Source organism: Coturnix japonica, chromosome 26, assembly GCF_001577835.2.
Source record: "Coturnix japonica isolate 7356 chromosome 26, Coturnix japonica 2.1, whole genome shotgun sequence".
NCBI classification, from domain to species: Eukaryota; Metazoa; Chordata; class Aves; order Galliformes; family Phasianidae; genus Coturnix; species Coturnix japonica.
In genome coordinates, this window is record NC_029541.1 from 4630067 (window position 1) to 4646858 (window position 16792).

Consider the following 16792-nt stretch of genomic DNA (forward strand, 5'->3'; position numbering starts at 1 on the left):
GGCCATCCCCACCTCACTGCCCGTCCTGCCCCAGATCTGGGTTCCGGAGCACAAAGCAATGGGATCGGGTGTGCACTGCAGGATATGAGAGGTTGGCTTTGGCCATGTGATATGAGCACAGCCACTGCCATGAGCTTCTGTGAATGTGGGTCAGTGAAGTCCCACACCCTTCACCAACGGCCCCAAATCACATCACAGTCCCACAGTGCTCGTGGTGCAGCAGGGCTGGGTGATGCTCACGGCAGGACCCGCTTCGTACAGCACATGCCCACACACCTCTTGCTGCTGCAGCGCGATGCCAGCACTGCTCAGGGACGCTTTCTATATAGGGGTCACCATTTGGTTTTATGGAGAACGCTCCCATCAGCGTGCTGGGCGCTCCGCGTTGCTGAGTAATTGGTAACACGCAGCACAGAACTGCCCCAACTTGTTTGCACGCCCTGCTGCTCCGCTGCATCCGCTGCAGCGAGGACAGCCCCATCCTTCTCCCCAGGGCTCCTCACGCTGGGACGGGGCACCGGGGCTGCCCTACCCGGGGTCACACTGCCCCACAGCCCCACAGCAATGGAGGGCTCTGGGGGTGATCTGTGCAGGGCCCTTCATGGGGTGTGAGCTGATGGACGCTGGCGGTGACGTCCTGGACCCATCTCTGCAACACAAAGCCTGCAGCAAGGAGGGCTGGGGCTGGGCTGCTGTGGGCTTGTGCTGGCCAAAATTCCCCCTGGATGAAGGTGGGCTGCAGCTTCAACACCCCATTGGGAAGAGGCAGCACGGAGGCATTGGGACAGCAGAGAGAACATCAGCCTGGTGCTCAGCATCACTGAGGCAGCGTGGAGATGGGATGCGCCCTGCCAAAGCTCACGGGGAGCCCTGAGGAACCAGGAGCAGGTACCTTATGGCAAAGGGACCTGGGCGGTGGAAGAGGGGAGGGCATGGAGCTGCTTTTCAGGGCTGGTCCTACCTTTGTTTGTGGGGTCAGGAGGGGGAGAGGCTCCGCCCCTATGCCCTCTCATACTGACCCCTGCATCCTCAGAGGGCTTTTGGAACAGTGCTGCTCCCATTCTGCTGCAGCTCCTTGCATGGTGGGCCCTGATGCTGCTCCCCCCCCCTTTCCTCCTGAGCCACAGGAGCACAGTGCAGAGATCTTGGGTCATGGCTCAGCCTCAGCAGCACTACGAGGCTGAGCTGCCAGCACGGGGCTGGGGGTAGCGCTGCTCTGAGCTCAGCACATGGCTCAGCATCAGCACTGTGCTCCTCCTGCCCAGGGCTGCTCCCTGCCGATCCCAGGGCTGCTGATGCCGGCATCAAACACCTCCATCCAGTGTCCTGCCTTGTGCAGGTGCCAGGTAAACAGGGAGGAATGTGCGTGGTGGTGCGTGAGGCTGGAGGGGCTGATTCTCTGACACCACAACGCCATGAGCATGGCCGGACCTGCCCTGAGTGCTGCCCTAAGGGACATTTTGGCCAGCTCCAGGTGATGGAAAGGATCTGGCCGCTGTCCCCTGGTGACCATGGGGTGACGGCAGCGGACGGGGGGCACAGGGGATCACCAGCTCCAGCAGAGGGTTTGGATCCCGGGGCCCACAGCGCCGTATTGCAAACATGGAGCGCTGATCCACGATCCGAGGGAAGTTTTGTGACCCCACCCCAGGGCAGGGAGGGCACCCCCAGCTCCTGGTTGACACCCACAGCAGCAGCCGAGCTCCGCAGGGATTATTACAGCGTGAGTATTTCCCGTGTTGTGCGGCAGGACGGCTCCCACGGGGCGCAGCACTAAACCCGGCTGAGAAAAGGGCTGCCCGACCCCCCGAAGGGGAACGAGCCCCGGCGCTGCGTGCGGGGCGGTGGGAGGGGGAGATCTGTGACCGCGGCCCCCACCTGGGGAAACTGAGGGGGAGGAGCGGGGGCTCTGGGGCCCCTCCTCCCTCCGGCCTCCTCCCCGTCCAACGCGGAGCCGGAGGCGCAGCCCGAGAGACCCCCGGGAGCCGGGAACCCTCCGCCTTCCCCCCCTTCCTTCCCCCCCGCTCCGCTCCGGCCCCCAAAAGAAACTTTCCTCCCCTCCTCGGCGCAGCGCTTCGGCGGACGCGGGCGGTTGTTTGTTTGTTTGTTGGTTCTCGCGGCTTTTTCTTCTTTTTTAAGGAATTGGGGGAAAAAAAAAAAAAAAAGTTTAACAGAAAGAAAGAAAGAAAAAGAGCAGCAACAGCGGCCGTCGGGCCGGCAGCGCTTTGCGCGGGGCGATGCGCGGGGGGGACCGTGCGGGGCGGGCGCGGGGCTGAGCGCAGCGCGGAGCTGCGGGGCCCAGGTGAGACCTGAAGGGGGGGGACGGTGTCCGTCTGTCCGTCCGGCGCTGTCTGTCCGTGTGTCCGCACTGAGCCGTCTGTCCCACCGCAGCGCCCATGTCCCGGCAGAGCCGCCCGGAGCCGCGTCGCGTCGAACCGCCGCCAGGTACCGGAGCGTGGGGGAAGGAGGTTCGGGATGGTCCGAGGGGGGCGATGTATGTGCGTGGTGCTGGGGGTGGGTACGTGTCATGGGGGGCTGATGGGGGGGTCCTGTGTGCGTGGCTGTGGGTGTGGGTACACGGCTGGGGGTGTGGGGGGTCGGCGTGTTTGTGCGTGGAGCGTGGAGCTGACTGTGTGTGAATGGCGTGGGGGGTCCTGGGGGGCGGTGGGGGTGCTGGGGGTGCTGGAGCCGCGTGGCTCAGGGAGGGGCGTCTCGTTGGGGTCTGCCTGGGCTTGGAGGCGTGTGAGAGGTTGGGGATGGGGGGGGTGCGTGGTGCGGGGCTGGCAGTGCGCGTGGTGCGGGGGGATTCGGGCCCACGGTGCGCAGCCGTGTGCGCGGCTCTGTACGTGCACGAGCGCTGTGTGCGTGGCTGTGTGTGCGTGCACACGGCTGTGTGTGTGCACGGCTGTGGGGGGTGAGGGGGGGATGAGGACGAGGCCTTTTCCTGGAAGGCCGCAGTGTGTGCGTGCACGGCCGCGTGTTGCGGTGCGTGTGTGCGCGGTGTGAGCGCAGCTGATGCCCTGAGTCTCGGGGGAGCGCAGCACAAACTTTGAGCGGCCGCACGGAACGACAGGGCCGGGCTGGGCTGGGGCCAGAGAGAGATGAAGGGGTTAAAACCATCCCCGGGGGGGCGGGGGGTTGGCTGGGGATGGGGGGATGGCTGGGACTGTCCTGCAGCCCGGAGGCTGAGTGCTGGGAGCTGCGTGGTGTCATGCGGGCACAGGGACACAGAGCCCAGGCTGCTTGCAGCTGGATCTCTGCTTGTTGCCTTTGGCCCCCAGGCACGGCTGGGCCTGAGTGCTGGAGAATGCATCCTCTTGTTCTCTCCCCCTGCTTCTCCTGCTGGATGCTGCGTTCCTGGCCGAGCTCTTGGTGCTGCTCTGTGCTGTCAGACCTGGGGCGATGCACAGTGCGACACTTGCAGGGCTCTCCTGATCCAGGTGGGAGATGGGGAACCATGCCTGGACCTCGTGCCAAAAGCTCTTGCATAGGAGCCAGCCGACAGCCTGGGCTCAGAGGAGCTCTGTGTGCTGTCAGAGCAAAGCTGTCTTTAGGGCTCTTAGAAATGTGCTCAGAAGGAGCTCTGGGTCCTTTGCTCACCCCACAGGAGTGCTCTGAAGGGCAGCTTCCCATTGCACACGCTGCTGGCTTTTGGTGAGCGATGAATGGACGGTCAGTCAGCACTCAGTGCTTCTTGGCTGCGTGACGTTGCAGTGCAGAGGCGTTATCTCCTGGGCACTTTCCAGGGCCCCGTCGTGCTGCACAGAGCCTGGGAATTTATGCTCATCTCCTTTTCCCGCGCTCCGCAGATGAAAGCAGCTCGTTTGGTAGCACTGAGCCTGCAGAGTAAATGGAGCAGAGTGATGTGGCTGCACTGTGTGCAGAGCTGGGATGGCACTGCCACGCTCAGCCTCATTTCTGTGCTCTGAGCTCATCCCCTGCCATCTCTGGTGCCCACAGCCCCCTCCTGTCCGGGGCTGCCCAGCCCTGAATCAGCCACAGTTTATAGAGGAGCCTTGGAGGGAAAACTGCCAGGTTTGGGCTCAGTCTCTGTACACTGTTGCTCTGGGCATTTATTGCTTCCCCTATGAACCTCCTGGTGACAGAGCTCTGCTTCGTGCTGGCTGAGCTCAAGTAAAACACATTGAGATTGGGGAACGTGTGATGGGCACCGGCTTAGAACTGTGCGCTGGTAGATCTGAGGATGAAAGGTGCCGTATGACTGCAGATTATGACTCTTGTTAATGACGATGTCCACCAGCTCACGTTTATCTGCTCTTCAATTAACTTTTTTTAAGGACTCTTAGCAGGTTAGAAAGACACAAATTTTCCCTGGCAGAACCTGTGCTGGTTTGACCCCATCAGGTTACACAATTACTGTGCGGGCACGGTCCTTAATTAGACTCTCCATAATTTCCCCCAGCTCAGCCGTGAGGCTCATTGCTGTGTTGCCTGCTGCTTTTCCTCTCTTGTGGAGGTAATGGGTCACCCACACCGTCCCCATCATCACCACTGGGAGGACTGAGCCTTCCATGAGGGTCTGGGGTGGTCGGTACATCCTTTGCAGGAGCGGTTGGGTCATTGAGGACATTTGGTGCTGGGGTTTGTAGGGTCATTCAGAGCAGAGTCTGTGCCCCAAACCTGCAGTGGGGTTTGGTGTCTGGAGGAGCTCGGTGAGCCCTGTGGAGCTGTGGTTTCAGCCCCTGCCCTGCACCAGGATGGACACAGGTCCAGCCTACCCGAAATTCCTCTCTCCCTACCCACCCAATGCCTATAAATAACAAATAATAACAACTCCCAGGCTGGCAAACCATCCGGGGTTTTGTGGGTTTTTGTGCTTTGTTTTGCTTTTTGCATTTAGGAAGTAACTTTTCATAGAAACCAATAGTGGTTGTTTGGTTTGAGGGTTTTTTTTAACCAGATTCCTCATAGTCCCAGCAGCAAAGTGTTATCACAGAGCACAGCCCAGGTGAGCAGGGAGGAAATACTTGCCAGGACTGAGCTGGGACTGGAGCTGGGCTGGATGGAGCTGGGACTTGCCTGGGAGCAGGGCAGCTGCTGGGCATTGCTCGTCCCTTCCCTCACAACCTCCTCTTCCTTTCTCTGAATATCATTGAGCTGCTTTAGTGCATTAATTTCAGACTGAATGTAAATAAGCCGTTTGGATTCCTCCCAGCTGAGCAGACTTTCAGACCAGAATTGTTCTTTCCTCTCCTCCTCTGGCTCACAGGATTGGAAGAGTTTGTTTCAGTGCTGTCTCTCCTGCGCTTGAAACCACTTAATCAAGCTCTGTGATATCCCTTGGGTAGGTCAGACAGGCACCTGATTGGGCCAGGCAGCCTGTATGGGGAAACCAAGCAGGATTACACACTCATTTTATCTGCACAAAAAAGATTAGAAAGCTCCCAAACTAAATATCACCACAAAGTAGAGTGTTGGTGGTGGTGAACGCCTTGCTCAGCTGCCTCCGTTTGTGTCTCCATCCAATTCAGTCCTTCCCTGACCGACCGCTCCTGGGAGACTAAAAGACAAGGGAAGGAGACGTGGGACTCCTGACTCGTGTCAGTGGAGATGTGACCCATAGCCCTGGACATGGATCCAGATGTGTGCCTCTCTCCTGCCCCCGTATTCCTCCTGTGGCCAAAGCAGCTCTGGGGCAGAGGAGAACCAGCTCATCCCTCACGTCCAGCTCCAGCTGAGTCCCAAGCGGGAGCCATGGGAAAACCTGGGAGAGTCTGACCCCAAAGCGTGTCTTCAGCATCGTGTGTTCCCACATCCTCCTCGCCTTCCAGCTGGGGGCCGCATGGAGGGGACAGTCTGTGGGTCCTTGCGGTCAGCCAGAGCCCCACTGGGTGCAGCAAGACCGTGCTGACGGCAGCAGAGCTCCTGTTTGTGCTGCTGACACACCACTATTTCCTCATGTTTGTTCAGGGCTTTGCAGATGGGTCAGCTCAGTCCTGAGTGCAACAGGGAGCGCAGCATCCCTCCTGCCCTAAGCATGCAGACTTCTGCCCCTCGTCAGCACAGAGCTGCTGGTGCAGCACACCCTCCTGCTGCTCCTTTCCCTGTGATCCCAGCTCTGCTGACATGTTTTGCTTTACGAGTCTGGCTTTCTTGCTCCTTTCAGCTCCTTCCCCCTGTCCCTCCATTCTTCTCAGTCTCTGTGCTGTTTGGAGCCCTGTGGTGTCCTGGGGCTTTTCAGTGGGCGAGTTCTGACTTTGCAAATGGGGAAAGGAGTCAGAATTGTTGGGAGCGTGCATCGCTCAGCCTTGGCAGCCAGGAGCAAAGATCAGGAGCTCCACATCTCTCTGCTTCCCTCATCTCTTGCAGCTTACAGCAGTGCTGTGATTTACCAAAGCCTGACTCAGGCTTCCAGCTTCCAACACTTCATCGTCCCTGTTCTCAGGAATCACCGCCCTGTGCCACACTCTGTTGTTTCTCCCTTGTGTTTGGCACAGGGCTGTGCAGATGCTGTGATAATACCGGGGTGTCCTCGTGCTCCTGGTGGGGCAGCAGGGCTGTGTGCAGGGCAGGAGCAGCTCACCCAGATCCCTCTCCCTCCTATTTCTGTCTCTCTCCTGGTCAGCTTGTCCCAGTGGGCGTTGATTTAATTGCCATCTTCCTGCACCGCTGTGGCTGTGTGTGAGAGCTCATGTTGCACAGGGTGACAATGCAGGTGCAGCAGAAAGCTTCTCCAAAGTGATGCTCGGTACCTGAGCCCCTTCCCATGCCCTTCAGCCACGGCTCTGATTGCTCAGCTCTGGCTCAGAGCTCCATGTGGGGCTGCCCATCCATCGGGGTGTCAGTGTTTGCTTCCCACAGGCGTTGGCCAAATCCCTCGGCTCTGAGTCAGGCTGGCCCAGGTCAGGACACGACAGAGGACGTGGCTGCAGCCCCAGGGGGCGTTACTCACTTTTACACCACACCTGTGCACAAACACCCAGAGGCCTGGGGCAGCCCGCTGTCGTGTCTCTATTTCACCCTGCACTCTCACAGGAACATGGGAACCAGTTTTCCATGCTCCTTTCTGTGCTGTGCTTGATTCCGCTCCATTTGGGTTTTGGAGCCAAACTGCAGAACTCAGCATCAGAATCATCACACCACATCACTGCCAGCTGCATGCGTCCCCTCCTGCCCACCCCAGGCTGGGGGTTTGCCCCCACCTCCCTTGTAGGGCCTCTTGCTACAGTCCCTGTAATTACACAGGTGAAGTCTGCCCGGCTCCAGCTTGTAGGACCCTTGTAGGACCTCTTGTTACACAGAGTGGCTGAGGGCTCACTGTGCCCCCCACCCCTGCCTTCCTGCATGTAGGACCTCTTGTTATAGCCAGGGAAATTACAGCTGTTTGGTCTCCCTCCCTTTGCCCAAGCTATAATTTAGGGTTATATAAAGTGCAGTCCAGCCCCTGTTGTGCAAGCAGCTGCTATTCCTGTGCCGGGGAGGAGGAGGGGGCTCTGCAGCCCCCCTCGATCACCCGCTGGGGAAGTGGTCCCCACACCCAGCTGAGATTCTGCAGGGAGATGTTTGGCACTGGGGTTTGTCCCCACAAAGCAGGTGAGCTTTGCTCATTTGGGATTTGGTTTGCCACAATTGAGGCAGTCCCACAGGGGCTGCTCCTGTGCCAGAGCAGGGGGGATAAGATGTGGGGTGGCCGGCAGAGCTCTTTCATGAGAATGGGGGGAAAAGCCTGATGGAGGTGCTGGGTGTTGCTGCATCCCCTCTATTTACAGAGGGGGAATCTGAGACCTCAGGAGGGTTTTAGGAGGGTGCTCACAGACCTCTGGCATTGCAGGAGGGTGAGCAGTGCCATGCAACCCTAAATCCATTGCAGCTGTTTCCCCAGCTGTGCACTCTGGGCCAAAAAACAACAGCAGCCAGTGGACACAGCTTGCATCCTGAACAGAACCCCAAAGCGTGATCCAGGGCTGTGACTGCCCGTGGGGCTGTGCTGCTGGCCGTGACCCCCCCCAGGACACTCATCCCAACTTCTTTCTCTTGCAGAGCTGGGTGAGACCTCGCATCCTTCACCTGCAGCCCCCAAGAGTGAGAAGCCTTTGGACGATGCTGAGTCCCGCACAGCGCTGCTCAATGGCACTGCAGCAGCCAAGACTGAGCTCGTGGGCACCCCTGAAGCTGTGACATGTGAGTGCTCCTTGGCAATGGCACTGGCAGCTCCCAGCATGGCTGCTGCCAATTAATAAGTGATAGTGCTCAATAACGAGGCAGGCAGTGGTGGGAAGCTCTCATCTCCATGCTCTGTTGGTGTGTCCTTGCTCTGTGCCCCGTTATGGGGTGGGTGGTTCTGTTCCCAGGTCACCCCTTTGCACGCAGCCACCCCCATATGTTGGATGTGGGTGGGTTGGTGCTTCCCCCCGGGGGGAGCAGGGTGGAGATCAGGTTGTGAACAGTGAAATGGAGGCACTGCTGCCTGGAGCAAGGAGAGCACACGTTTCCCCAGCCCCAGCACGAGTCCTGCAAGCATCTGGGAGCTGGGCCGGCTGCCCACAGACATTCTGCACCTCTGAGTCACACCACAGCCACTGCACCCCGCACACTGCGGCCCCGCGCAGCCCCCTCCCCACCCTGTAGGGCCAAGGGGAGCACGGCTGGGCTGGTGGGGGGGCAGGATGTGGGGCAACCCCCTCCTTCCCCTCCGGTCCCTCAGCATTACCAGCAGCAGCCCTGCTTGCAGCCCACTTAATGCTGCTTTCAGTGCAGGGCCAGAGTGCAGCCCAGCCCTGCTGGTGACCCCACCTTGGGCACAGGCAGGAACTGCTGTGGGTCTGGTCCATCTGAGGACATTGGCACCAGGGAGCTGAGCTGCTCCACGGAGCATCACCCCAGTGTGAGACATCCCAGAGCTTCGTGTTGGGTGCAGACAGAGTCAGTGGAATGGGCTGCTCCTCACTGCACTGCCATCACCCTGCACAGCATCACACACCACTGCACAGCCACAGGTTGAAGGGCTGTAGGCAATCCTGAGAGATGGAAGCTATTTTCCTTAAGGAGAAGGGGGGATTGCTGGCTGGCCCTTCCTGCTGCTCGCTGGAGTTGGAGCAAGATTCTGATTTACAAACAGTTTAATCTGAGGAATGCAGTGAAATGGAGAATGCCAAACCCAGAGCACTGCGGGCTGCTGTGAGCTGTGCTGCTTCAGAGCAAAACAGCGGGTGAAGCCGGGGGTGCAGGGAGAGCAGTGGGCAGAGGCGGCTGCACGGGGCTCTGTGTGCTCATATCCCCCGTAGCTCCAGCCAGCCCTGGTGCCACTGTCCCTATGGGCCCCATGCACAGTGGTGGGACATCAGTGTGTGCTCCTGTTCCCTTGGGATACCAAACCCCGGGACTTAAAGGGGATGGTGGGGCAAAGTCTCCCATTTTATCCATGATCCATTTCCCATTTACCTTTTCTGCCCTTCTCTCACCCCTCTTGTTTTCAGCCCAATCTTCCAGCTCAGCTCTGGTTGCTGTAAGCTCTTCTCACCCCAATGCCCTTGCAGACTTCTGCAGCTCCCATTTTGGAAGCACCACAGTCACACTCTTGTGGGTTTCGTTCCTCTGTCTATTTTTGCCAGTGCAAGAGAGGCAGTCATTGCCGGGGGGGGACCTAGACGTGCCCCTCCTCCCATGGGTCCCCTCATGGCCACGCTGTGCAGAAAGCAGGTACTGTTCCCGGCAGCCGGAGGTGCCTTTGCCCTCAAGCCTCCAGGCTGAATCATCCCTTGTTTACTGGAGCAGGAGAAGGAAATCAAAGCTTGGCAAAAGCTCCGCCAGTCCGGGCTGGGTCAGTGGCTTCCATTGGCATTGCTGCAGCGGGGGTCATACACTGCAGCCCCCTCCTTCGAGCTGTGTTTCCAGCCCTCACCGCACGTGGGGACGCGGCGCCGGGCAGGAGCACACAGCTGGAGGCTGATAGAGCAGATCTGTGTTCCCTCCTCCGGCCGAGGAGTTCAGCCAGAGGCTGGGGAGCCCTTTCATTACGCAGCCGGGGTGATGAGCTGCGCTCCAGCTTCAACTTATCTGGCTGAGTCGAGGAGGATGGCCGTGCAGCACATGGGCTGCGCTGCGGGATGGTGGCTGTGCCATTGAGTTTCTTTTGGTGGCAGCAGAGGCAGAGGTTTCTCTCCGTGCCCTCCGTACCCCTGCTCACCTCCACCCCTCCTGCCTGTGCTGGCAGTGCTGGGCCCCCCCTCAGGTCCTCTGCTGAGCTTTGGCAGTTGCACCACATCCTATGAGCCAAGACATTATTTCTTGCTCTTTTCTCATCCCTCCCTCTCTTTCTCCGACTTTGCCTCCTTCCTTCCAGCTGTCTCTTGAATCTCATTCCTCCTCCATCCTCCTGGACGGTGCTTTTGTCAGCATCGCTACATCCCTGCTGCAATACCATGCCAGGTTCCCACATGCTGGCAGGGTCCGGGGGCTGGGACCTCATTTGTCTCTCAGCACAGCACTTCACAGACCATATTGACACCCTGCTCTCCCCCCAGGCCAGCCCCAGACGCGAGCAGCCACGCAGGCCCCCGGCCCCTGCACCCACCTGCTGCAGAACGGGCCTGGACAAGGACCAGATCCAGGTGGGAACACAGGGAATGGGATCTTCCGCCCTCTGCCCAGCTCCCAGAAGCCTCACCGTAAGCTGCAGCCCCACCACTCCATCAACAGCCAGAGCAGCAAGAAGAGCAAGGGCAGCTCCAAGTCGGCTTCATCCCACATCCCTATTGAGGCACAGGAAGGTACTGGCTCTCTCCAAGGGGGGGTTCTTTGCTGTGGTCCCATATCCCATGGGGTATCTCATGTAGCATCATCCCAGCTCACCAGGACCCTGCAGTTGGGCAGCAGCCATGCTCCCCTCCCCTCCTGCATCTGCACCACTCACCCTTCCCCAGGGCAGGTACTGACTGGGGGTCATTTCACCTCCAAAATCAGTTTCTTTTGTGGTCTAGGCATGTCTCAGGCACTGAAGGAGCCGTGTGTGGCTCCCAGCCCCATCCCAGCCCCTCCCTTAGTTCCCAGTTTTCATCCTTCAGGGGCTGAGCATCCATTCACCAGCCCAGCCCTGGTATCACTCCTCCCTGCCCACTCTCTGATGTTCCCTTGCAGACTGCTGCGTCCACTGCATCCTCTCCTGCCTCTTCTGTGAGTTCCTGACCCTCTGTAACATCGTGCTGGACTGCGCCACCTGCGGCTCCTGCACCTCGGAGGATTCCTGCATCTGCTGCTGCTGCTGCAACTCGGGCGAGTGCGCGGACTGCGACCTGCCCTGCGACATGGACTGCGGCATCATTGACGCCTGCTGCGAGTCGGCCGACTGCCTGGAGATCTGCATGGAGTGCTGCGGGCTCTGCTTCTCCTCCTGAGCGCCGGATCTGGGGGGAGGGGACCGTTCCCATCCCCTCCTGCTGGTCCCCCAGGAGGCAGCGTGGAAACCCAGGTGTGAAATGCCAAAAGACGGAGCCCGGTGAGGAAGGAGGATGCTCCCCCCTGCTGCAAACCTCATCCTCGGAGCTGGTGAGCCAGCAGATCCTGCCTGGGGAAGGGTGACTCTGCAGGGCTGGGGACAGCCATAGCGCTCTACCTCTTCCCCACACCCGGGGCTGATGGAGCATCCTGCCACCTGAGCCGAGCGCAGGAGCTCCCACCCCACGCCGTCCCAGGACGCTGCTCCAGGTGCTGTGTCACGCTTTGCGGTGGCCCAGGGCATCCTCACTTCTTGGCTCCTCCAAGGCTGGGTGCAGCAGAGCCTTCCACCCCACAGAGATGCCCCCTGGCAGCCAGGCTGTGTGGGTGGGCGCAGCCCCCAGCCCCTCCTCGGTGCTGACATTGGCAGCCAAGTGCAATAACCAGCCTGCAGTGGGGTTCTCCCGCAGCCAAGTGCCTTTGTCCCCCCCTGCTCTCTTCCTGCAGGACTGGAGCAGCCGTACAAGCTGTGACCGACCCCAAGTGCTTCCCTCACTGGGCACCTTGGTGCAAAATGACCCCCAGCAGCTGCTGGCCCCCGACCCATCACCCTGGAGTCAGGGCTTGTGACTTGGGGAAGGTGGAGAACACCCATCGGAGGGCTGGGGAGAAGGGGAAGGAGAAGAAGTGTCATGGTATTATTATTATTATTATTATGGTCCCTTTTGTTACTATAAATAAAGGTCTTTCTTCATTTCTGAATAAGGGCTGCTGCATCACCTCACAGCCACACTGCGTCACCTGTCCCCGCATCCTGCTGCAGGGCATGGGGGCCTGCAGGGTTTATCTTGGCATTGGGGCCATGAGGTGGCTCAGCAGCAGCCCTGGAGCTCTCCTGTCCTCTGCCTCTCGCTTCACCTCTGTCACAGAGACATTATGTCCCTAAAAGGAGGGAACAAATGATGCAGATTCCCAGTTGCAGGGCTGGGTGGGCACAGCCTGGGGTTTGTGTGATGCTGTGGGAGTTGACAGGCGGCAGAGTGTGGTAGTTTGGGTTCTCCTGTGCCACCTCTCAGCCCTGCTGAGGGACGGCCAAGCATACCATGCCATGCTGTGCCATGCTGTGCTGTGCCATGCTGTGCCATGCCATGCTGTGCTGTGCCATGCCATGCTGTGCCATGCCATGCTGTGCCATGCCATGCCATGCTGTGCCATGCCATGCCGTGCTGTGCCATGCCTGGAGATTGGCTTGGGGTCCTCACCCCCACAGCAAGGCTGCAGGCTGGGCTGAAGTTGAGCAAGGAGGGAAAAATGCTTTAAAATCGAGGCCAAATGGGTCAGTTGGTCACAGTGACACAGGCTGGTTCGGGATCTGGGCTCCCTGCCCTCCGGGGCTGCAGCTCAGCCCTTCATCCTATTTTTAGTGGTGAGCGGAAGGCAGTCGCAGCCCAGTGCTGGGCAAGTGCACAGCAGGGAGGAGGAGGATGCGAGCAGCCTTCCTCCATCCTAAGTGTGACGGGGCAGCAGATTGGGGTTGAACCCATCCTCAAGTGCAGCTGAGCCCCAAGTGAGGAGTGGGGGCTGCGTTTTGGTGTCTGCTCCTGGACAGGCAGCGCTGGGGCCCCAGCACGGAGCGGGTGGGAGCATTTCCTCGGTTCTGGCTGCGGCTCAGCTCCAAGCCGCTCACATCCTTGGCAAGGAGGGATGGAGGCGCCGGCCCTCCCCAGCCCGGCCTCACTCGTGGTGCTAATTAGGGAGGCTGGAGCTGGCGGCTGCTCTCCCTGTGGTAACAAGCGCTGCTGGAGACGTTTAATAGGGAACAGATTCCCCCGGTGCTGGAGGGGCCTGGGGTTGGTCGGCCGTGCTTGTACCCGGTGTGGGAGGGATGGCACAACCCAGGGGGAAAAGAATGCAAAGTAAATAGCCCCCGTGCAGCTGCCCATAAGCACAGCTCTGCCTTGCAAAGCGACGCTCCGTCTTCAAACAGGGCCAATCTCCACCAGCTCCATGGGCCGGGCATTGGCACAACAAGGTCGGGGTTTTTAAAGTCTCTTTCCCAATTCCGGAGTGCATTCACTGCCCGTGGTGTGCTGCAGTGTGGGAATGGTGGCACAGAGCAGAACGAGTGCCTGGAAAAGGGCTGGGAGAGCCAAGTAGGTGCCTGCCCATGGCTGCAACCTGCTGCTGGCCACGCACCTTGCAAAGCACCAGGGAAAGCAGGGGTTAACCCTCCTGCCTAGGAATTAATTAACAGCAGATGTGCACTGGTTTTTAACTAATTACTCTCCTGCCAGCACTTGGTTTTCACTCTTACTGTGGAAGCCTCAGAGCTGGGAGCTGTTGCAATGTGTCCATGCAGATGCCAGCCCTGATGTTGTGCCACACCAATGCCTGGGCTCACCCATGTCCTCCCCCCAGCCCAGCTGGGACAGAATTGAGTTAAATGGGCTAAAGTCCATGGAACGGCCCTTTGCTCTGTTCCTGCTGCTTTTAAAGCTCAGTAACCCGGTGACATGGCTCTGCCTGCCCACGATGGGGGTATGTAGTGGGTGCACGGCCTCACCATGGGAAGGGAGAGCTGCACCACTCGTTGCCTTCAGGGCTTTCTCTTGCATCGCTCTGCTGGGGATTTATTACGGGTGAGACACTGGATGTATTAATAATGGAAGCTGATCCTCTAATTGCTGCCAGGCTGCATGTTCCCAAGATGCACAACACCTGGCAAGGCAGCAGCGTGCAGCAGGACCCTGCCATGCCATGTGTGCCGCTGAGCCCCTCCTGCCCCACAGCTGGGGGTGCCGGGCAGCCTGGCACTGATTGCTTCCAGCAGCCGGGGCTATTTCTGTCCACAGTCACAATCAATAAAACAAGCGAGAAGATCTTTTTATTTTCCACTCCAAATACTTTCTTCATCCCATTTCCTCCTGCTCGCAGGGTGTGCTCCAGCCAGGGGGGCCCATAGAATCAGCTCCTTCCCCCTCCCCATTGCTCCCGCTCCCCATCCCAGCCCCGTGCGATCCCCATTTGATGCGCCGTCAGGGCAGGTTTGGCCAGCAGTGAGAGAACAGCATCCCACATGTGCGTGCGTGCGTGCACACACTGACACACATACACATGAAAACACTTCCAGAGCCAAAAGCCAAGAAAATATATAATATTCGAGCTCAGTCCCTGCAAGCCGTGCAGCTCATGTAATCCCGGTTCTGCCGGGTGAGGGGGGAAGGGCCGAGGGGAGATGACTGCAGTCTATTAAACTTCCTTTGAGAACCTGCCAGCCTGACAGCAGCTGGAAGGAATTAACTGCTCAGGTCCACCAGCTCGGCTCCTCGCTTTCACCCTTCCCCAACACACCGCCCGGAGCCGCAGCCCCTGCAGCGCTGTGCTTCCTCTGCTCTATGAAACCCCTGGAGCTGGGCAGGATCGGGCTGGGGCCGCTGTGTCTTTGATCCCCGCGATAAACGTGAGAGTCCGGTGAGGGGGAAGCTGCTGCCTGCCGACGTCCTGCACGCGTGCAAAGCGCTGCCAGGCGTTTCTCGGGCTGCCGCTGCCTGGAGCCCTCGTGCTGTGCGCTGCATCCTCACATCATCTCAGGGCGCTGCTGGCCCCTTAGTGGGATCGGGGCTGTGATTACCCAGAGCGCTGTCTCTGGGGTAGGGGCGCAGGATCCGTCTGATGGCCGCACAGCGCAGCGTTGGCTGAAGCCGTCGAGTTTTGCTGCCAAGCGGCAATTTGCCTGAACGCAGCGCTGCTCCAGCCGGCCCCGGGGCTGGGACCCAAACGGAGACCGTGTATCCACGTCCTGCCCTGCTACCAAGTTGGAGGAGGAAAACGCAGAGCTGTCGCTTTTAACCCTCTCCTGGGTGCTGCGGAGGAGCAGCCCCTCACCCCAACGGGCTGCTGGGAGTAAATGGGGTGGGGGCCGGGGGGGGGCAGCAAAGGGCTGGCCAGGAAGTGTGTCCCTGCTGGACCTATGGCTCCCAGGGGGTCATACACGTGTGTACCCATGGGGACCTACGTGGGAACTGTGTGTCCAATACCGTCCCTTCAGGTCCTGCCCGAAGCAGAGCACGACAGTGGAAGTGCAGTTTTAAACTAAAAGAGGGAAGATTTTAGTCAGATTTGAGGGAGAAATGCTTTTCCCAGAGGCAGTGCTGGCATTGCTGCCCAGAGCTGTGGGTGCCCCATCCCTGGAGGTGCCCAAGGCCATGGATAGGATCTCTGGGCAGCCTGAGCTGGGGAGGGCACCCAGCCCACAGCAGGGGGGGCCTGGGGGCTGTAAGGACTCCAGCTGTGCTGTGGTTCCAAGAAGCCCATCCATGGCACAGCTGGATGAACACACAGGGCTCAGCACCACCAGGCATGGGGCAGAGTAGGTGTGTGGGGCCACAGGGGGGCAGATCCTGCCTGGCATTACACATCACATCACCTGGGCTGATCACATCCTCTGCCATGGGTCTGAGCTGGGAGATGTGGCTGATAAAATTCAGAGTGAGTTTATTTCCATTTCACTAACATTCCTTACACACCCAGCACCTCAATGCAGAGTGCTGCAATCCTATAGGCCCCTCTTTGCCTCTTCTTTCATCTCAGCTGCCACCACAACTGCCAGCAGCTCCAGCCGCCCTCATTGCCCCAATCACAGACACCGCAGCCATTGCATGAGAGCCATCCCAGTGCCACCAGTCCATCCTGCTGCCACATACTGGGGGGATACCAGCCCTGCAGAGCGAGCAGAGACCCCTGTGTGCAGCTCATCAGGAAGAGGTGCCTCATAAACCCAAATAGTGATTTCCTGCTGCAGGCGGTGGGAGTTGTTTTCTTTACAAACGCGGCTGAAATCGGAGAGGGGATGGAGGGAGCTGAAATATCTGGGAGCCGTGAGACAGCGCCGGCAGCCAACGCACACACACAGACGTGCAGCACCCGCCGGGGGTGCCAACATTTGAAAGCCATTAAGGGGAATATTTGAGCAGGAAAATTCAGCCCTACCTTTAACCCCACACAGAAACGCACCGAGCGGCCGCCGTGAGTTATAGGGTGAAAGAAGTGGCCCCGGTTTTGTTTTAAGAGCGAGGCGCCGGTCCCTCCCAAGCAGGGAAAGTTGGCACACGCGTGTGGCTCCTATTGATGTGCTCAGCCTCCTATGGGCTCCTCATACAGCCGATCCCAAACGTGGGGGTGGCACTTGGGGGTGACCTGAGCCTCCCACTCCCTCCATCCATGTGTGAGAGGGACCCTCTATGTGCCACAGCATCTGGCTGCACGTGTGTATATACATATATAAAAGCCTTCATACACGTTGATCCATATATATGGTTGGCAGCTAGCACAGACACACAGAGATGCATATAGACACAAGTTCTGCACCCATCTGCTCACACACAAACTTTGTGCACCC

The 16792-nt window shown here is 59.1% G+C and overlaps 1 protein-coding gene across 1 annotated transcript; it reads left to right on the forward strand.

The window, feature by feature from the left end:
- Positions 1-1761: 1761 nt before the first annotated feature.
- Positions 1762-12156, forward strand: MDFI (MyoD family inhibitor). Its single transcript, XM_015885396.2, has 4 exons — positions 1762-2445; positions 8002-8142; positions 10485-10730; positions 11098-12156. Exons 1-4 carry the CDS (start codon positions 2397-2399, stop codon positions 11352-11354), a joined length of 693 nt encoding a protein of 230 aa, XP_015740882.1. The 5' UTR covers positions 1762-2396; the 3' UTR covers positions 11355-12156.
- Positions 12157-16792: the final 4636 nt, after the last annotated feature.

Coding starts and splice junctions, on each gene's coding strand:
- MDFI (XM_015885396.2), top strand. CDS start 2,397: ATGTCCCGGCAGAGCCGCCCGGAGCCGCGTCGCGTCGAACCGCCGCCA. Junction 2,446..8,001: donor TCGCGTCGAACCGCCGCCAG/GTACCGGAGCGT, acceptor TTTCTCTTGCAG/AGCTGGGTGAGACCTCGCAT. Junction 10,731..11,097: donor CCCTATTGAGGCACAGGAAG/GTACTGGCTCTC, acceptor GTTCCCTTGCAG/ACTGCTGCGTCCACTGCATC.